The sequence below is a fragment of the Numida meleagris genome, chromosome 23 (assembly GCF_002078875.1).
Source record: "Numida meleagris isolate 19003 breed g44 Domestic line chromosome 23, NumMel1.0, whole genome shotgun sequence".
Classification (NCBI taxonomy): Eukaryota; Metazoa; Chordata; class Aves; order Galliformes; family Numididae; genus Numida; species Numida meleagris.
In genome coordinates, this window is record NC_034431.1 from 1,539,363 (window position 1) to 1,559,629 (window position 20,267).

The 20,267-nt window shown below is 46.5% G+C and overlaps 1 protein-coding gene across 6 annotated transcripts in view; it reads right to left on the reverse strand.

Moving 5' to 3' along the window:
• The window catches only part of APLP2 (amyloid beta precursor like protein 2), a 43,492-nt gene continuing 26,112 nt past the window's right edge, over positions 2,888-20,267 (reverse strand). For 2 of the 6 annotated variants that reach the window (XM_021376275.1, XM_021376279.1), the window contains exons 5-18: positions 19,307-19,482; positions 18,573-18,790; positions 16,759-16,926; positions 14,594-14,709; positions 14,306-14,380; positions 12,954-13,112; positions 12,416-12,544; positions 10,984-11,083; positions 10,255-10,425; positions 9,622-9,657; positions 6,727-6,809; positions 5,834-5,908; positions 5,236-5,391; positions 2,888-4,442 (exon numbers count right to left, since the gene is read on the reverse strand). In XM_021376275.1, coding sequence (XP_021231950.1) covers positions 4,341-4,442; positions 5,236-5,391; positions 5,834-5,908; positions 6,727-6,809; positions 9,622-9,657; positions 10,255-10,425; positions 10,984-11,083; positions 12,416-12,544; positions 12,954-13,112; positions 14,306-14,380; positions 14,594-14,709; positions 16,759-16,926; positions 18,573-18,790; positions 19,307-19,482 — 1,764 coding nt within the window. In that variant the 3' untranslated portion in view covers positions 2,888-4,340. The remainder of the gene's footprint in view (positions 4,443-5,235; positions 5,392-5,833; positions 5,909-6,726; positions 6,810-9,621; positions 9,658-10,254; positions 10,426-10,983; positions 11,084-12,415; positions 12,545-12,953; positions 13,113-14,305; positions 14,381-14,593; positions 14,710-16,758; positions 16,927-18,572; positions 18,791-19,306; positions 19,483-20,267) is intronic. The other 4 variants (XM_021376276.1, XM_021376280.1, XM_021376278.1 and 1 more) reach the window with 4 other exon arrangements.

Below are 20,267 nucleotides of genomic sequence, written 5' to 3' on the forward strand. Positions count from 1 at the left end.
TAACCTTTTCCTTCCTGCAGAACCAAATCCCACATTAACTCCTCGCACTGGGCAGAGCTCCCCAGCAGCCATGCTGTTGGCTCTTATGGGATCTCTGGGGAAGCTTGAGCAGAGGCAGCTCAGGCACTGCATGGGTTAAGGACGTCCTGACTTCACACACTGCAGCACTTCCAGCTCCCCTGGGCTCCATCCCGTGCTGCACTAAGGCTCACAGCCAGCTGATTGGCACAGGGTCCCACTGGGGCTTGAGACCAGAAATCACTGCAGAGCTGCTGTGTGGGCAGGGGGCCCTCGGTGCACCCAGAAAGTGCAATTACACGGCCCCTCCCCAGCCCACCTACCACTGGGATCAACGCTCATCTCCAGCCGCTGCCATTTCTCCAAGGCTCAACTACTTTCACGCTTTCCAGAATACCTAGCTTCAGCATTAAGCACCACTTGCCCTCAATTTCCCTGCCTCACTCTTCATCATTCTGCTTGCCAACAAGTTACTATGTCCTATAAAAACAGGCTTTTTCCCAGCTCATCTGCTTTCGCTGTTTGACCTTCACTGTGCACGCACTGAAGCCTCTGCCATCTCAACAGAGTGCAGATGCCAAATGACGAGTTACGACTGCTCTGGAGACACCCAGACAGAAAGAGGTTCCTGCCTGCTGACGCCAACCTCAGCCTCTGCACTAACCTTGAGATCTGCAGCTTGCTCCAATGAAGCATCGATGCTCAGTGCTAAGCCACCGTCGCTGTAAGGACAAAGGAGGTTGGCAAAATAAATCTGCCCACATTACATCCACCTACCATTGTGCACTGAATGGTTTCCATATACATTATCCCACTGCACACCCTCAGAAGAGCAATTATTAATGAGCAGAGAGACAAAGCGATCCCACACTTCCTCCCCCGCTTCATTCCCAGCTCCCAAAGACACACCATGTACAGCAAACACCAGGGTGGCCAAGTCCAAGGCTGCAGCAAGTGAGGATAAGCCAAAATGCAGCAGCCATGGACACAGAAACAAAGGAAAGAAGCTGCTTACCTTCAGAAGGCCTCAGGTAGGCAAGGGAGATGCCCTCACGTCCACTGCCAACCCTTCAATGAGGGCTGGGAAGGGGTGGATCCTGGCTCCTCCCCTTCCAGTCACTCAGGTGCATTGCACACACCTGAGCTCCCCTGGGCTGGCCCTGCCTTCCCACCAGGTGCTCCATCACTGCTTCAAGCTGTGACTTAGCATTTCCACTACAGGAGGACTAATAGAATTTATTGAAGGAAACAATCTAACACCCAAATTCAATTCTAGAATTCAATCTACAGACTCTGCAATTTGTTTCTTCTTCAGTCATCCTACCTGAGGGCACAATCCAAGAAACAGCTTTGGATCTGAGAATTGCTCCGGTGTCGTTTAAATGAAATTTACAGTTAAAAATCAAAACTCTTTCCTGAGTAGTTGTGACAAGCCAACAGACGGCGTTTTCTAGGACAGCATCTGTTCATTCCTGCAGTCTGAATAATTCAGCCAGAATACGGGAGTTCCAGTAGAACTCAAGAGCCCACGTTGAAGGAGAAGCAGGACACGCAATCGTTTCCTTCTGAAAGCTGCTAGAGCTTCGTGAGTCCTCCTGCCTCCTCGCCCCTCTCTGTTCAGACCCATTGGGAACTGCTCAGGTCAACACAAAGGAAGGCCAAGTCTGCCTCCTGGTCCCCAAAACCAGTGCTCAAACAGCAGTGACTCTTCAGTTATTTCTGTGAGATGTGAGAGAGGAAGAATTTGTGCTCGAGGTCACACTTCAAAGAGGGAGAACGGAAGAGAAACGACAGACAGAAGCAGGGACAGCTGTGAGCTTTACAGGCTGTTAGTTTTAGGTGTTCTGGAATAGAAAGTTAAACCAAATGCTCAAGTTCCCTTCCTAAAACAAAACCATTAAAAGTGATACGGTAAACGCCAATTACAATTAGCAAATTGCTGCCACGGGCTCTTCACATCTTCAAAGTATTTCAGATCTGGCCATCAACAAGAAGTGCACAATGAAATTCTATCACCTAGCCCAACCCCTCTGCTAAAGCAGGATCCCTGCCATAGGCTGCCTGGGAAAGCATCCCACGATGCTGAGCTCTGCCAGCCACCAGTCCTCAACCCACCTCACTGCTCACTCATCCATCATCCCACACCTCCTCAGCTTACCCCCAGGGATGTTCTGGGAGACGGAGTCAAAAGCCTTGCTGAAGTCAAGGTACACAACACCCCCTGCTCTCCTCCCATTCACCCAGCCACCATGGCATCACAGAAGGCTACCAGATTGGTCAAGCATGATTCTCCCTTGGTGAATCCATGTCAGCTAGTCCTGATAACCTTCTTTTCTTCCAGTTGCTCGGAGATGACATCCAGAACAAGCAGCTCCATCACTTTCCCAGGGATGGAGGTGAGGCTGACCGACCTGCAGTTTCCCGGCTCCTCCTCCTCGCCCTTTTTGAAGACTGGAGTGACACCAGCTCTCCTCCAGCCCTCAGGCACCTCTCCATTTCTCCATGACTTTTCAAAAATGATAGAGTGCAGCTTGGCCATCACTTCTGCCAGCTCCCTCAGCATCCCATTGGGGCCCATGGATTTGTGTGCGTTGAGGTTGCCCAGATGATCTCTAAGCAGGTAGGTCCTCCTCCACCAAGGGGAAGTCTTCCTTTCCCCCGACTCTCTCCTCCTCTCTGAGAAGGCCAGCAGGATCTGGAAGCACCACAGAAGAGTTTGGGCAAGGCAGGATAGTCAATCTCAATATCAGCACATTTCTCCAAAGATGGGAAGTGAAGGAGAGGTGGACAAGGAGGTGGGAAAAGGTCTCCCCAGGTTTGGCAAGGGCCAAGTGGGAGGCAAGCCCGTGAATAAAGAGAAGAAACCATCTGGAAGTTAAAGTGTTTATTGATGTGTTTAAACTTTGTACATTCCCCACAGACCACACTAAGGAGTTTGCAGGTAAATCTGTGCATAGTGGGAAGAGACATGGAAGGGAAAAGAAAGTAAAGTCACAGGAAAAATAGAAAAAATACACCACAGGTTACCAGAACCTCCAGATTTAAAAAAGCCGTGAGCATTAACACCAACTATACAAGCATTACAAAGACAAGATGGTGAGCGGAACGATACCCCTTTTGTTCTTCTCGGGGCCTTGCATCCAATTTCCCTTAAAGCAGGCAGTATCCCTTCCCCGACTCATCCCTCTCTCCTCTCCCCTCGTTCATCAGCTCCCAGGGTGCTGACTATCGCAGTGATTTGTCATTCTGGGCAAAGACCCAAAGCCGTGCCTACGGCCCAGCATTGCTGGAAGAGATGCAAAGGCTCAAAACACTGCGCCTCTTTCACTACTTACCATGTCGGTGAGGCAGGAGAGCTGGGGAAAATTAGAAAGTAGTAGCAAAAGGAGGCTGTTAATGCCAGGTGAGTACTGAAGGACACTGGTTGAGAACAGAGGACTTAAATTCAATACCAGGAACTTCCAACTCTAGAGCAGAACTGAATCTGAAAGGGGAATGTGCAGACCCCAGTATGCACAAACCATGTTCTAACATTCCACTAGAATAACTATAAACAGAGATGCTAGAAGCCTTTTAACTCCTTGCCTCCAGGGAGTCTTGATTCCTAGAGCCCGAGCTGCTAAGCAGCAGGGTGCACATCACTGGCGTATGAGGATGGGTTTTTTCTTTTTTTTTTTTTCTTTTTTTTTTTTTTTTCTCCTCATTATAAGGATTTTTGTTCGTTACCATTCCAAATTGCTTCCTTGCTTATGCTGTCATAGTTCCTATCCCTAAAATAATCTCTTTGCAACTTCCAGCAAAATTCTCTTAAAAAAAGAAAAAAAAAAAAGAAAAAAAAGAAAAAAATACTGCTTTATATATAAAAGCCAGAATGAAGAGCCACAACTGTCTCCTTTTTACAAGGCGGGCTGGTACAAATGACCTTCAATATACAGGTGGTCTATCAGAAATAAAAATCAACATTTCCCATTTTATATATATAGAGCTTGTATCAGACAACAGTACAACAGAACTGGTATTTTTCAGATTATTAAAAAAAAAAAAAACCTACATCTCAGTCAAATATCTGCAATAGATCCATTTTTCCCATTTAAGGAGATTTATATATCATATTGTTATATTATCATTTCTTCACCCATTTAAAAGAATGGAAATTGCAACTCTACAGTAGTAATTATAGTCTTAATGATCCAGGAGTTCTGAATGTAAGATGAAGTCCTCTTGAAGCAACGGTTGGTCAGTAGTTGATCCAAAACGCTGGACCACTTTGGCCCTTCTGCCCTGCTCCTTTTCTGATCAGGGCTGTTGTATCTTCATCTCTTTTATATCTGCATCTGCTCCAGGTATTTGTAAGTGGGGTTCTCGTAGCCATGGTTTTGCATCTTGCTCAGATGCCGCTCTTCTGGGGTAAGCATCGGGTCAACCTTTAGGAAAGACCGGATGATTACTGATCAAAGGAGGCTGTCAGAAGGCCTTACTTCACAGCAAGATAGCTAATACACGAATGCTGGATAAATACCACGCCAAGCAGGAAACACAAAAAAAGGAAAACCACAAAAATTAATTGCTTAACAGAATTCCTTTGTCTGGTGTGACTGCCTTCTGCGTGACCCTGCTTCTTTGGGGACGTTCTCCCCAGATTTCTAATACGTTAGCTAACACGACAAATTTGGGATCCACTTCCCTCATTAAAGTGGTCATTATCACTTCCCTCATCAGCTGAGCAAAGGGGAAGAGCAGCTTTCTCCAGACTCCATTAAGCTGCCATTAGCAATGTGCATATTGGGAGCTGAAGGATTAGGAAAAAACTGCTTCTCAGTGTTCTGCTGATCACGCTCTTAATAGTTGCTATATTGGTTGGGAGGACAAATTACTACAGATTGACTGACTGACTCCCCTGCTAAAGATATCGCCTGAAAAGCTCATTTGCTGGTAAATCCTATCCTGAGCCAGACAGGGACGCCTAATTGAATTCCTTGTGATAAGCGAATACAGCCGTGAAGTGACAGGCCCCAGCATGGCACGCTGACAAGTGCTACCTGCATGCTAATATATAAGCAACAAAGATGGCAGCATGGGCAGAGTGGAACCCCATCCAGCCGAGAGCAGAGCAGCTGATGGTTTGGCAGCCGCTGCCATCTTCGCCCCCTACACACAGCATGTGATTCCGTGCTGACTATTTTCATCCTCAGTCATGGAGCAGGAGTGGTTTCTCACCTCCACAATCCCATGGCTGATGGTTCCATACTGCCTCTTCCTCAGCATCACCAAGCTGATGACTATCACAGTAGCTATGGCAACGGCAATCACCAACAGACCAATAAGGGCACTGCTGCTGAAACTGAAGTCATCACGAAGCGAGTTGTCATTATCCTGCAAGGAAGACAGCAATGGGTCAGGCAGAGCAGGAGCAATGTGAGAGCTGCAACGCTAAATGCAAACCTAAAAGGAGGCCACCAACAAGGTCCCCAACCAGCTGTGGTATCAAGACATGACCCGTGGCAGTGTACACATTTCATCCCATTCTGTCGGAAGGACAATGAACACAAAATTGTTTCCCCATTTAGGCATTCCGGACAAGCACTGACCCATGCTGTTTTCATACCCCACAAAGCACTTTTGCAACAGAAGAGTCGAGTCAGCATCTAATGTTTTTACTGTTATCTTTATGCAGAAGTGCCACACTGCGTTATACTCTGCATGACTTCCCAGAGCACTGTCAACACATGGAACCCCTGGAATTTGGTAACACGCAGGAACTGAAATGCAGTGTTAGGAAGTCAGCGATCGCTCGACTCAGTAGCCCTGTACGTACCGGCTCATCCACCAGCCCTCCAACGCGCTCCGCATTGAAAATCATCTCCTTCACATCCAGGGTTTCATCAATTACCTGAAAACAGTCACAAAAGCGTTTTATGAAAGGAGCTGTAAGAAACAGGTGGGAGAAGGAACACGAAGCCGGACAAGAGACTTCTGGTGAATACTTGCAAGGACTCAGAACCACCTACCATTCTACCCTGTTCTCCCAAGTGTGGGATCTTCTCCAACTTTTAGAGCCAACCGAGATAATAACTGCATCCATTTGGAAGTCTAGACTACCTCAAGCTGAAGGCCTGAAGTAAATTGTCTTGCACACAGCACTCCTGTCATTTAAGATCTAACACGTGGCTACAGAACAATTTTGAAGGAAAGCTCCCCAAAATCAACTTCTTCTTTTTCTTTTTTAAGCCAGGCAACAGCTGTAAGGCAGCTGTCGCTGTGACCTACTGAATTTGTTATGCTGCAGATAGAGCTATGCCTACTGGATCACCTATCTATAGAAGAAGGTGAAGGACGTCTTGCCATGAAATACGTGTGGGAAAACAGGTGGAATACAACAGCACTGCAGTGTACTCAGACAGAAAGCTACCTAGCTAAAGCAAAGGTATATCAAAGGGTCTCTGCCTGGGAAGGCAATTACTAAATCAGACACTTCACCAGCTCAGACTGCCAAAGATCCAGATCTCTCTCCTTCCCTCACCCTCCCACCCTTCTGATGCTAATCAGTATTAAGAGCCTACAATAGTCAGAAAACCGACTCCCCCACACCATATGGACAGTGAATACACTGGCATTCTGTTAGCAGGAAGGAGGAATGAAAACAAGCCACTGCCATTAATTAGTGTCCACGGCAGGCTTTGCTTTATAAAATAAAGGTGGAGGGCTCACCACATTTTCATCCACTTTGTTCTTGCTGTTAATCACTTTTTCTTCGGCGCCAATCAGCCCATCCAACTCAGTCATTCCAGAACCTGCACCAAAAGAGGAAGGCAGGGACCATCAGTCAGCCCTTAGCACCACGCAGGAAGGATCACCTACTCTCTGCAGAGCTGCCAGGGCTAGTGCATTTAACCGCTGATTATTAAGCTGTCTTCATGCTGTTGTGTCAGAAGGGGAGCTCATAAGCTATGCTACAGTGACAAGTGATCGGGAGGTTCTGTTAATGAAGGGAAATGAGGTGGCAATGAGAGAAGCAGACAGGACTCACCAAAACAGGCTGAAGTGTAAATTCAGACACACCGTACTGTTAAGTACCGCTGTTAGAAGTTCCAAGGCAACATATAACACAAACTGTGAGCGTGCAGTTCCTTTCTGCAAGTGTCACCCAGGGTCACCACCACCTCAATGTGACCCGTGATGGAAGTGCACGTCTCCTCTCTGCTGGCAGCCGGCACACAGGGAGCGCTTTCAATCGCACGGCCAGCATCACCCATTCTTTTGGAATCAAGCACATCAGCAAGCGCCTCAGGAATGAGAATCTCAAGGTCACCCAGGACAGCTCTGTAATGAGCTGCTGCCCCAAAGCTGGCATGAGCCCAGAAGCAATAAATCCCAGGGCAAAGGAGGAGTAAAGTACTACACTAGTCTTTGTACCAGAACATCGCTCACCCATTTCTAGGCTAGAACTGCTATATGCCGGAGGAAAAGAATATCAGTTAACAGAAGGCTGCTCTGCATAAACTGTTGTGATCTCAAGCATTTATAAATAGATCCGATCAGCGACAATCTGATGCAAGATACTCCGACCCAGTGTCACGTAACAAGTTAGGAGACTGCAAGTTTTCCACTGCCGGTATGCGCAGCGTGATGTCCTTCACAACATCCACGCCTCCCTAAAGCAAAGCAGGAGGCAGGGAAGTGTCAGCCCTACAAGCAGGTCCCTCCGAGGAGGAGCATGACGTGGGGGAAATACAACAGCACTTAACACTTTGCAGGTGACTGTGTGCACCTCTTCACAAGCTGCTGAGCTTGCAGGTTGCCTGAGACATGATGTCAACCAGTGCTGAAATTGGCACACGTTCTTTGACAGGATGCAAAGGAAAGGACAGTTGGCTCTGTGGCAAGTTTTTACCCTGACCAGCTTTTTACTGCACAAAAACGCCAAGGAAACCAACGTTTCGCTCCAGCTCTTCCCAAAAGGAACATCTAGACTTCCACTGCATCCCCTTTCCCTTCACAGTTCTTTGGAGACAGTAATCAGATTCCAAGCACGGCCAAGGCTGCCAGCCTGACTTCCCACGGCCGCTGAAGCAGGTCGTGTTATTGTGAAAGTCAGTGATTTGGGTTTTCTGGACAGACTAGACACAAATACTTTTTAAGAGAACTACTGTGCCAGCTTTTGGCCTATGGCTGCTTCGTTCAATTCTCAGGAGCTGGCACAAAATAGTCTCCAGAGCTGGGAGCTTAGCTGCTGCACTGAGCTTTGCTATTTGTCACACAGTGCTGTACCCAATAACAGACTCAGTTCTACAGAGCTCTAAGGTGCAGTTTAGATTATGTACTTCCTAGGAAAAAAAAAAAACAAAACAACCCACAATAACCACACACACAAAATAAGCAGATCTCCCTGGCAGCCCTTGAGAAATTCAATGAAAAGAGGAAGAAGGGGTAAATGTAGGACATAACCTTTGTCCCCACATCATCAGAAACTTCCATTTACCTAACTGGGGAGAAGACCAGCCTATACTTACCATCTTTAAGACAACACATCAACCAAGAATCAAACTAAAGGCTGCCATAACTCTTTCCAGAGTGCTCAGTGCACTGATTTAGTTGTGCATTGCTCCACAATGATGAAGGTGAGTTTCGTAGAAGAAATACTGGCAATGAAAACAATTGCTAGCTGTCGGGTCTTTACCACGTTACGAAGTTATCTGTGCTCACACTAGATGGCTATTAGCAAAATCCTTGGCTTTGAAATTCTGCACCACAGAATTTGGAACCGAAGGCAGAATAAAACGACTGCTTAGCGTGCCCCTGCTCTGCATGAGCATTCTGACAATCAGCCTTCCACTGCTACTTTGGGAACTGGCTCAGCTAGTAGGTCAGCTGGGCGTGATCGTTACCTGAGACTGTATCTCTGACACAGAATGTAATTGAGCATCAATATTTCTATGCCCCTCTTAGAGCCCAGTCAGCCTCTTTTTAGCCAGACACTGTTACTACAGAATCAATAACGAGCTCAAGGAGAAACAGATAACCACACAGGACTTCGCTCGTATGGAGAGATGCTACTTACGAAAGAGGGATGCAGGGAAGACAAACACAACGAGGGAACCTCCTACTTTACCTGCTCCTGATCACATCCCTTGTAATGCCTAGGAGGGCGTTTAGCTGGGAAATACAGCCTGTGTCTGCTGTGGCACTCGGATCCCTAGTTCAGTGCTGGTGTCAGGTGCAGAACAGCCTTCAGACTATTTACCACCAGCACTGCCTGGTTTTGTTTGATAAGTGCTGAGTATCTGAGTACAACGGATGAGATATAAAGTACTGCATGGCTTCAGACAGACTGCTAAGCCCACATTTCTTGAGGGCAAAGAAGCTAATCTATGTATTAGACACCTGCGAGCCCATCAGAAAGGAACACACAGAACCAACTGGATACTCAGACTAGCTTATTTCTTTATAACACTAGGCCTAAACAAGCAAAACAAAGTTACTGAACTAAATGAGGGCAGGGAAATGAAAATAAAGGTGAGTATGAAACTAAAATGAAGCTACCGAGCACACAGAGAAGGTAGGAGAGTGATAGAAAGCACTGTGAGGGAGCAGCTTAGAACCAACCTTTTTTCATTGGATGGTACAAATCCGGCTGAGGATCTAGCAGGAGGGAAAACAAAAACAAAAATAGCAGAGAAAGGAGATTAAGAGAGAAAGGAAAAAAGGCTTGCGCGTGATTTCTGACTCAGACCCTGGGAAAAGCTTTTAGTCTACAGCTTTCTTTAAGCTCAGGACTCTCTTCAAGCATTTTTAAAATAAATACACACACACCAGATGTCAACACCTACTGATAAAAAAAATAGACAAATATTAAAAGAAAAAAAAAATTCTTGTGGCCCTTCAGCAGGTCATGGCACAAAGACTTGCACGAGAACTTTTTGGTTAAAGACTGGCAATGAATTCCAGAATCAAGCTAGACGGTAAAAATTTAACACTTCCTGCAAAAATGGAAAGATAGAAAACGGTTTTGCAACGAGCAGAATTGGGAAATCAAGAGTGCAGCTCAGTGCAAATTTCTAGCAGCACTACTTCTTCCAAATGGACACAGTCTGAGGGTACACGGGCTGGGAGAATTGCTTTCCTCTTCAGTGACCACAAGGGATGGAGGATCCCGTGCCACTGAGCTGACCTAGCAGTTAAGAAAGCAGTGCCTATGCTCTGGAAAGGAGGTGAACCCAAGTTTTCAGCTCTACCTACCTTCGTTTTCAGGCAGGGCTGGGAATGTTTTCACCTGGAACGGACGGAAAGGTTTGCCCTCCAGGGGAATTTCTTCGCTTTCCTCAGAGCTCACTCTGACATCCACCTGGGATTCAGAAATGGAGGATGTGAACTGATCCATGTCTGCACGTTGCTCCTGAAGCAATTCATCTAAAAGGAACAAGAGGCAATCTTAGACAAACTGCATGAAGCCTGGCAAGAACAGAAAGGGGCAGATGGTTTGAACTAGCTGATGCAGGGCTGCAAGGCAAACACTTCTCTGGGCTGCCAGGTTATCTTATCTTGTATACACCGAGGTCTCATCTGGAATGCTCACTAAAGGCACCCGCCAGAAAAACATGCAAATAAGAGCCCAGAGGCTTGATGTGACCAGAGGTTTTGGCAAGAGGGGATTAAAACCCTATAAAACAAGAAAGCCTCTGCTTATTTTTATGCTCCTTTTTTCATCTACCTTTGAATGACAGCTTTGCTATTCTGGCTGTTGATGACTTTGACACAGATCGTGAAAATTCTTAGGACAAGCTACTCTGATCTGCCGTGCTGCAAAACCCAGGGAATATCTGTCCTGCAGCAGCTGTGTCTACACCCACATGCCTGTTGTTTATGGCATCCTCAAGGGAGCTAGCAATCTTTTTGCAGTCCACTTCACTTCAAGGCAGAGATCCTAGCCTAACGCAGCGGCAAGGGAGCTGGCGCAGAGACACTCACCAATCTCATCCTGGATTTCCTCAGCCACATATGGCACCTTGTAGAGCAGAGACAAGCTCTGGTTCATCCGCTCCTCGATCACACGGAGATGTGTCATCACCTGCAAACATACAAGAACGCGTTGGAGTAGGCAAAGACTGCCTGTCACTCTACTGGTACCAATACTCCACTCATTTCATAAAATACCTACTACTAGCGGATTTGCCATGACAGACAGCAAAATGGGACCATTCTGTTGGTCCATCTAATCCAGAGAGAGAGAGAGAGAGAGAGGGGATTCAGCTGACTTTCACTGCTACCAGCTCTCCACTGGAAGCACTGAAGATGGTTGTTTTCCATATCCTAGATACGGTCATAATTCATTTCATGCTGCAGCTAGCTACAAGTAAGTGCCTCATTAAATGGATTATCATTCCCAACTCCTAGAAAAGATTCGTGCAAAGGGAGCATACAATACTATTTATCCCGTTTTCAGAACACCAGATACATTACACGTTTCTTGTACCCACTACACCCATTCGTTGGGAACAGCTTTCTCCCTCCATTTGAGAAATAAATTCAACCTCAAATCACATTTCCCTGGCGTATTAAATTCACTGGTGAAGTCAAGCCTGACCTGCAGAGGGTGCTGCATAATCAGGGATCATGCAGACCAAGAAACACATTAATACAGATGGCCAAATGTTGCGGAAAGCTAAGGAGTTGAATGGACCTCTTTTACAGTCTAACGTGTACCTGACCTTTTAGAGCAAGGATGAAAGCAATTTAATTTTACATGTGGCAGCTTGTCAGTCAACGGAATCGATTGAGGAGCTTAAAGTGCATCTGAAAAGTAAAGCGAATGGAAATTGAACTGTACCACCCACATCCCTCACATGTCGATTTGTTGACACTGCAGCCTTCAGAATGAATTAAGGACTGTTTAGGTTTCAGCTTAAGAATACAGTTCACACACTCCCTCTTGGGCTTTGGCAGCTTCAGAACAAAGGGTCAGGACAGACTGCGTTTGATATGCTAAGTTCTCTCTGAGAATGCTACTGCATATTCTTTATCACAAGCCAAATAACAGTTTGTAAACACCACAATTGTTATCAGTCTTTCCGAGGACGCGTAGCTCAAGAAGAAAGCAAGACTCCAAACCAGCCCTAATCACTTGTGACTGTGAGCAGCAATAATCGATGGTTAAAACCAGATGTTCCAAGGCAGCGGAACCTCAATCCTCAATGTTTTAACACTGAGTCATGCACTGAAGAAAACTGTACAGAGTATCTGATGACAGGCAGCATGCATACAGAACGGGAGATCTCCACACAAGCCTATCAAGTTGCTACAGTACCCAGCAAACTAGCATGAGGACTTGACGCATGACTCCTAGAGCTCTGACAGCCACTGCAGGGCAACAATGCCTCCCTTGATAGAAACACTCTTATACCTGAGATTTCATCTGTGCAGCCTTTTCTGGGTCAACTGCCAGGACGTGCTGGTAATGGCGGATGGTGTGCAGCCGGTCCTTGTTCTCAGCACGAACGTAGCGCTTCAGAGCTTGCACGATGCGGTGGGGCTGTAGGATTTTGGGGACGGTGGGAGGGAAGAGTTCAAATCCGCTTGATTCAGATAAAAATCGCTACTGAAGTACAGCACTTGAGATGTGAGCCTGCTTTGCTACTGGACAGATCTGTACAAATCTCTTCTACGACATCTTTTTACCCTGCGCCTGTTTGATTCAGAACGCTGTGCCTTACAAGCACTAAACAAAATAGAGTGATTTTAAATAGATAGAAAATAGAGTGAGTCACTTAGGAGACTCACAGCTAGGTCTTCAGCAGGAACAGCCACGATGGAGAAAGCTTTACTGAGAACCCCTTCCCAGCTCCTGAGCCAGCAGGTCACAGCCTCCTCACCAAGCCATTCCCACCTTTCACTCCACCCAGCACTACCCCATTGTAAAATATCACTGCAAAGGAACTCACTCGTGGTGGGACAGCTTGCAGGGCAGCCAGGTAGTTCTCCAGAGCAATCCGACGGCGATCGTTCAGTATGGCTTCCACACGAGCCAGGTGAGTCTCCACAAGCTGCTGCTTCTCACTTGCTGCCTCTTTCTCCAGAGATTTAACCATTGCCTGGAAGTGCTGGAACAAAGAACAGAGTCTCTATGAAGTGCTGTATGCTTCAGGATCTCTCTCACTCACATAACTCCTCAGAATAAACAGAGCCTGTCACACTGCCCTAGACATTTACAGCAGGAGAGGGGGGAACTGACAGATGTTGACATAGATTTTGGATTTGTGAGTTAACTAGTGACAATTTACCTTCCAAACTTCCTACACAACCCGTTTCAAAGGTCTGAAGAGGGCTCATGGCCTTGCAGATAAAGATTATTTCGGAGTTGAGAGACCAAGACTACGCTGAACAAATGAGTTAACATTAACTCTTTCTCTCAATCTTGTACTACAGCAACAAGATTGATCCCTTCAGCCTAGAGTCATTAATTTGAATTTGCACAAGTCTAAGGTATTGCATAAGGGAGTTTTCATCAGCACGCCTTCAGATCAAATCTCTGCATATTCTGGTAGAAAGGTCAGAACCAGTATCTCCAGATGAACCAGAAACGTTCACTAGCGTTGTTACTTTTCATCAGAGACAGCAGAAACCCTTTTGGACTTGCACAGATTTCAAACAGTGGCTCATTATATATAATGTGGAGAGAGACCTGTGTTCCTGGATAAATCCAAATTGGGCTTATAATCCAGTCAGTCACTTACCTGTATTCTGGTTTGAGGGAACTTCATCTATTTCCCACTGCCAGGACAGTCTGCCTCTAACAATCCCATACAAAGCATATTCCTGATTAACTTCATCATGTAACTGAACTCTACTCATAAGGCAGAAGATTGGCATTTTGGCAGCAAACCAGCTTTATCTGCTGTCTAAGTGGTTTTCACTAAGTCTGCCCAAACAGGAAATGTGTGCCCAGAGCACCAGGGCCAATCTGAACCGGGCTGTGAGGCCGCTGCTTAGTGCAAAGCAGGCCGAAGGGCTGAAGTTACAATTTGGCTCTGCTGCGGCTCTGCTCTGGGGGTGAGATAGCTTCCTCCTACTTGGCTTAGGAAAGGACCTGGCACGATGTCGGATCATCTCCAGCTTCTAGAACAAAACACGCAATTGAATCAAATCTCCTCTAAAAGGCAACTGCTGACAGAACAGGAAAGCTGTTCTTCCATTTCAGTCATTTTCTGGCTTTGAATATTAGTACCTCTCAGTTTATTGACAAGATGAAGGCTAAGCACCAGTGCCTTTCTTCTTTAGGCCCTTCAACTCTTACCTGAATGAGAGTCTGTCTTTCTGCCTTGGGGAGATTTACAGCTTGGTGCTCTGCTTCCTCCCATTCCTTTTTCACCTAGACAAGAAAAGGACAGAACACATCAACAAGAGAGAAATTTACATCTGATCTTCAGAGAAGAGAAAATCTAACTGCCACACTGCGGCCACGTTGTAAGAAACTCACAAAAGCTGGTGACAGGAAAGCAAGTCAGCCTGCCATCGGTTTGCTCAGAAGCACAGGGGCAGCAGCCACGCAGTGCAGTGCAGAAGGCCAAAGCTAGATGCTCACCCGATCCATGCGGTTGTGGTGCCTGACCTCCAGCTGCTCCTTCGCCTTCTGGAAGCGGGCATGTTCATTGTCATCAGCGGGGGTTTCGAAATACACATCCACATCATCAGTTGGCACTGCAAAGAGAGGGTAGGGATAAGTGGAGGTTCAGAAAACCGTGATCCTGGACTGCAAAAGACAGGCAGGGGGAGAAATCTCCATGCCTGCAGAATCAACACTCCGGCAGGCGGAGCCTGCTGAACCACCACCTAGCAGGAGTCCATTTTTCTATCTCTAAGCTGCCAATTTACTGCACAACATCAGTTAGTTACGTCATCCCAAACACACAGTAATGCACTGTGACAACCAGCACCTGTTTGGTCTCCTCGTTAGTTCTGAGACCAGCACTATTCAGCTCCAGGAACAGAGTGACTTGCATTGCAGAATAAAGAACTTGTGTTCTTTTCCCTTTCCCATCGGCTCTGGATAGTTTAAATGACATTTTGTGCATTAGCTGCTCACTGACAAGCAGGCTCCAGATATCACTGGTATGATTAAGGAGCTCGACAATGAATCTGCACAAAACACTACGCGGTATTTTAACACTTCAAACCTACCTTCCGTAGCAGATGCACCATACAGGACTAACAGGCAATGATATTAGACAAGACAGCAACAGAAGGAGGCTCAGTGAGACAAACTGACTTGTCCAATAACCGGGACGATTTGCATCTTTATGACATTCAAATCCAACAAGGGGAGAAATAAGATTTCGGAACTGACAGTCTCAGGCGCCTGCAAAATCCACAATGGGAGCTCTGTGCTCCACACGCCGCAGTTGAGGAAACACTGAGCCAGGTTTCTGTGCTACAGTTTTAGACATACCACATCCCAGAGCACTTTCTGAAAGGGCCTACGGTAAACAGGACGGGCTCTGTCACTGCCCTTTAACAGACAGAGAGCAGGAAGGGAAAGTTACGGTAACCCTCCAACCATTTTGTTAACATGGCCAGATAAAACCTCCAGCGCCTCATTGGAAGACAGCATGCTTCTGAGCAGAAGTCACCTCGTGCTTTAGTATGAATGAAGGGGATGAGTTTAGCAGGCACTGGACTCCACAGACCCCTCCCCTAAGTAGGGAGGGAGGAGGGGAGAAGGGGAAGAATTACTGCATGAAAGAATGGCAACATACAACATAGGCATTATCGCTGTGTGCAAGGACAATGCCAGAGCAGCACTGCGCTCTGGGCCTGCTCATGGCATTTCTGAACCAGGCTTTGACTCTCTTTCCAGCCCCAAATCCCTCTGTAACAGGACAAACTTTTGTATAAAAAGCTCCTGACATCCACATCTTTTATTTCACCACTTCAGTTAGATCAGCCCAATCTAAAGCACTTGCATGAAGCCCATTTTGTAAACAGGATTATGGCTGTATAGTCAGACTGCCAAGCCCCAGATAACACAAAAAGCCTTTCAAAAGGCTTTAATGGTAGCTGAAGTGGAAGTGCTGGAGTTCAACAATAAGATTAATAAGGAGGTTAAAATGTTTTTGGTAGTTTTATCATCTGACATAAAAGCCAGTTGAAATTGGTGCCAAAAACCTCAAGCTCTCAAAAAAAATGCAGGGATTGAATCGTGATTCACGTTTCAAACTGAGCTGAAAGTGGGAATCTGAATTCTATACTACTTCAGTGATGCTTTCTGAAAATGTAATAGCAAGAAAACGCCTACCTCCAGGAGAACGGCGAGTAGCAGCTTGCTCTTCAGGACTGACTAGTCAAACACATGCACAGCAATGTGACTGGGGAAAGCGAGCGCTTTCTTCCACGTATTTGGAAAAAAAGCCCTTATGCAAATAGGCAAGATAGGTGTTTTCATAACAAGAGGTGAGAGACAGCCCCTGGTTCCTGCTATAGATCCAGAAGAGAACCAAGCCCTTGGGAAGAGCCGCAGACCAATGGTGAGCACAGACAGCACACGACCAGAACCACTTTTCCCCATGAAAGTTAAACCTAAAGACCTCGAGAAGCAGAGACAAGAGGAGACTGCTGCAAAAGGACAGACACCAGAACCAAAAGGATGGGCTACACACGGATCCTCTCTTGACCTAGGCAAGGAGGAGGGGACACCAAACGCCAGACAGACAGTGGCTAGCTGCAAAAGGGCCAGTGGGAGGCAGGACTTACTCATCTTTTTACACACAGCCATACAATACTCCTCTGACTCAAAATTGTTCCTGTTGCCTCCGCAGCCTCCATATATAAAGCGAATGCATTTTCTCTTGTTAGAGTCGAAGTACCAACGAGGCATCACAGCCCGGCAGGGCCCTGTCATCGCCTCCTGGGAGCAGACAGCTGTGTGGAGACGGGGTAGAACGTGAGCTGGTGAGGAACACAGGCCGTGACGAGCAACGTACAACGCAGTGGTGGCTCTGGTTCACACCTCCTTCTAGATACATGGGCTCGGCATCGCTACGTCAGCCCTTCATCAAAGGGCTTCTGTCAGTTTGAGGGGGATTCTTAACATGCGACAAGTGTTCACCACAGGGATTGCAAGGGAAAGGCCCAGACATGCTGCTTTGCAGCAAATGTGTAGCAGCGGGCTACCCAAGCCACAGTCTCGACATGCAGCTCTCATCTGCAAGAGAAATTTCACATTAGCTAGAGCTAGGAACAGCAAGGATCTATTTTGCTGATGCCAGACTTACGTCTTGGGTATCCCAATGGTAGGGCCTCTGCTGTATAAAACCAGCATGATGGAGAGAAAACCCATTAGGGCTGCTTAACGCATTCAGCGACATCCTGTTCCACTGCACTCTGCCTGGACAGATGCTCAGCGCCTTACAAGTGAGGTGTAAAAGCAAGTGAAAAGGCAGGCTAAGCACACAGAACATGATCGCTGTGGCAATTAGAGCTGTTAGATTTTTAAGGCTATGCACTAGATACCGAAAGTCCAGATAGCCACGGCACGTGGACTGCTTCACAATAAGCAGGCAACGTAAGCTGATGGGTTATTGTGAGGCAAGAGAACAGATACGCTGCGTAGGTCAGCAATTGCACATGGTGCTTCAAGAAACTGGACTGTGTACCCCCAAAACAGACACTCCAGTCAAATTGTTCCAAATCCGCTTCAACGTCTGCAGATCCGTAATGGTTCTGTACATGCATGATCCAAGCCTCGTTTCAGCAAGGAAAATTATCTGCAGCACGCTGGCATTTTACCAGCAAGATGCAAGAACTGCTGGCAATGATTCAGTGATCTGTAGCTAATTGAATTTCAATCCCTCTTTGCTCCTCCTCCTCTCTGCAGACACTTGGACACGCGCAGGATAGGACACTCTAACACTGAGGCTCCACACAGTCAGCAGATGCCCTCTGAATGGCACTGACCACTCAACAGCAGCTACTGCAAATACTTATGTAATGCAAGTGGGCCAATTGTGCCCATTTTCTCTCTTTTGTGAAAGAGAAGGGTTTATGCAAAGGCTATTACTGTTTGACATGGAGACTGGAAAGGGGGCACCAAGAATCACCCTCAGCCTCAAAGGGCACCTTCAACACCACCTCTGTGGAGCATGCCCCGCCACTTTAAGCTTCCTTTTTATAATCTGGGTATAGAACACAAAATCCGAGGTACCCACCCAAAATCAGGAATTCAAGGTGTACCCTAAACGCCTCTCAGATTTTCCATAATCAGCCTATGCCGATATTATTTTCTGACTCAACGCTGCACCTTCATGGAGGTGCTTGCTCAGCGTGCCAAACACTGGGATTTCTGCCAGCAGTTCTGCTGTTTATCTGGAAACATATGGCCCATGCTCCAGAGAGTTAATTTCAACACTTGAAACACAAGCATCATCAGCTTTCCTCTGTTTGCTAACTTATCTGGCAAATAAAAACTTCCAAGTGGCATTTACTGACTTGATCAAAAATCCATCACCAACTGACAGCCAACACGAGTACAAGGAAGGAAGAGGCCTGGAGGCCAGAACGTGACTTACATTTCATATCACTGCTAACTTCTTTTTCAGGAACAGCCTTGTCACTGGTGGGCTCTGTAGTGGTCTCCTCATTGTAATCATCTACTTTGTAGCTATCGTAATAGTAATCATGATCCTCCACCACATCCTCTTCTTCCTCCCCTTCGTCTTCTTCATCCTCATCTTCCTCCACAGCTGTTCCCGTGAAGTCTTCTACACCTGCCTCTGTAGGGAACTCACTGAAGGGATACAGTTAAGTTAGGGAGTTAAGGTAAAGCCAGCCCCTTTGCAGCCAGCCTTTGGCATAACAGAATAATGACTCTTTTCATCTGTTCTAGGAAAACAAAAGATGATCAAATAAGTGTATCGAAGGTTGATCAGCCCCAGCAACAGGATTTCTCTCGTTACAGACAGGCCAGCTATTACAGGCAGAGTTACTCTGTGCCTCGGGCTCAGCGGGGGGCTCCTAATGTTTCTTTAGCAGTTTCTTTTCATTCAGTTCAAGTCTGCAATACTTGGGGGGAAATACCTATTGCAGCTATCAGTCTTTTTGACTGGCTAAGGATGGAAAGTACTGAAAGGAGTACTGAAAAGTCACTCATCCTCCTGCAAGGTGTGCTCGTGCTCAGGGCTCTCCTTCAGGAAACTCAAAAGCACAGAAATTCTCCTCTTAAACCTCACCACCTAGGTGAGACAGGTGACGGCAGCTTCACATACAGGGCTGTTAACACCCATGCGAGCAGGAAGAACCTCACCTTTTGTAAGTGTCATAGTCTTCATCCTCATCTTCATCCTCTTCCTCTTTGGACAGAGCCTCATCCACAACTTTTGTCTGGGGACAACATACATACTCTGTTCCATGGAACTGGTCTACTCCGCAGGGCAGCAGCATGCCGTAACTGTGCAGGATCATCCCTTCTGTCAGACAGGCCTGGAAGAGGAGCCCACAGGTGGCAGATGAGGATCGTGCCCTTACTTTGGATAACGTTTGCCTATCAGAGGTCCCAACGATGGGAACAACAGTCTAAATTTCACAGCAAAAACACAATAGCAACGTACGACCTACGTTTGAACACTAAAAGCAAAGGGATTTGAAACTTGGAGCATAAGCAAAATCCCCAGAGAAGTCTTAGATCCAGAGCCACGCAGCGCTTCCTGGTGCTAAAGCACAACCCCCCCACCCTGCCCCTATCAACCACCGATTTGTCACAGCCCGGCACAGTTCTGCAGAAATAATCAGGTGCTCTGTGCCAACTCAAGGGAGAGAGCACTTGGAAGAAAGGGCACTGCTGTTTGCTTTCCTGGGCTGGCCATTTCATTAAACTTTATCTGTTAAACTTTACATGAGTAAGTGAGTAATTGCTCAGCTGCACTTTGCGTCAAGATTATTTTAACGTGCTGTAGATGAAAATCAATTGGGTAATTCAAGAGAAAGCCCAGTCCCAGCAGCGATTAGACATCATGTCTACACACTTCCCTTGAACTACGGAAACGTATCGTTTTGTGGTGTCACCAACAAAAATGCAGTAAGAAAGGCTTTATTATGTAGAGCAGAACTCTTTTCTGTTTTGCTTTGTAACAGCACGGATACAAAATGAGCCAAATATTTCTGGAGAACAAACATGTTGAAAGCAAGTGATCCCTATATTTTCTGTACATAAAGTTTGTCCTCAATTAAAAAGCAATTCCTCCAGCACAGCTTCGTTAAGACAGGTT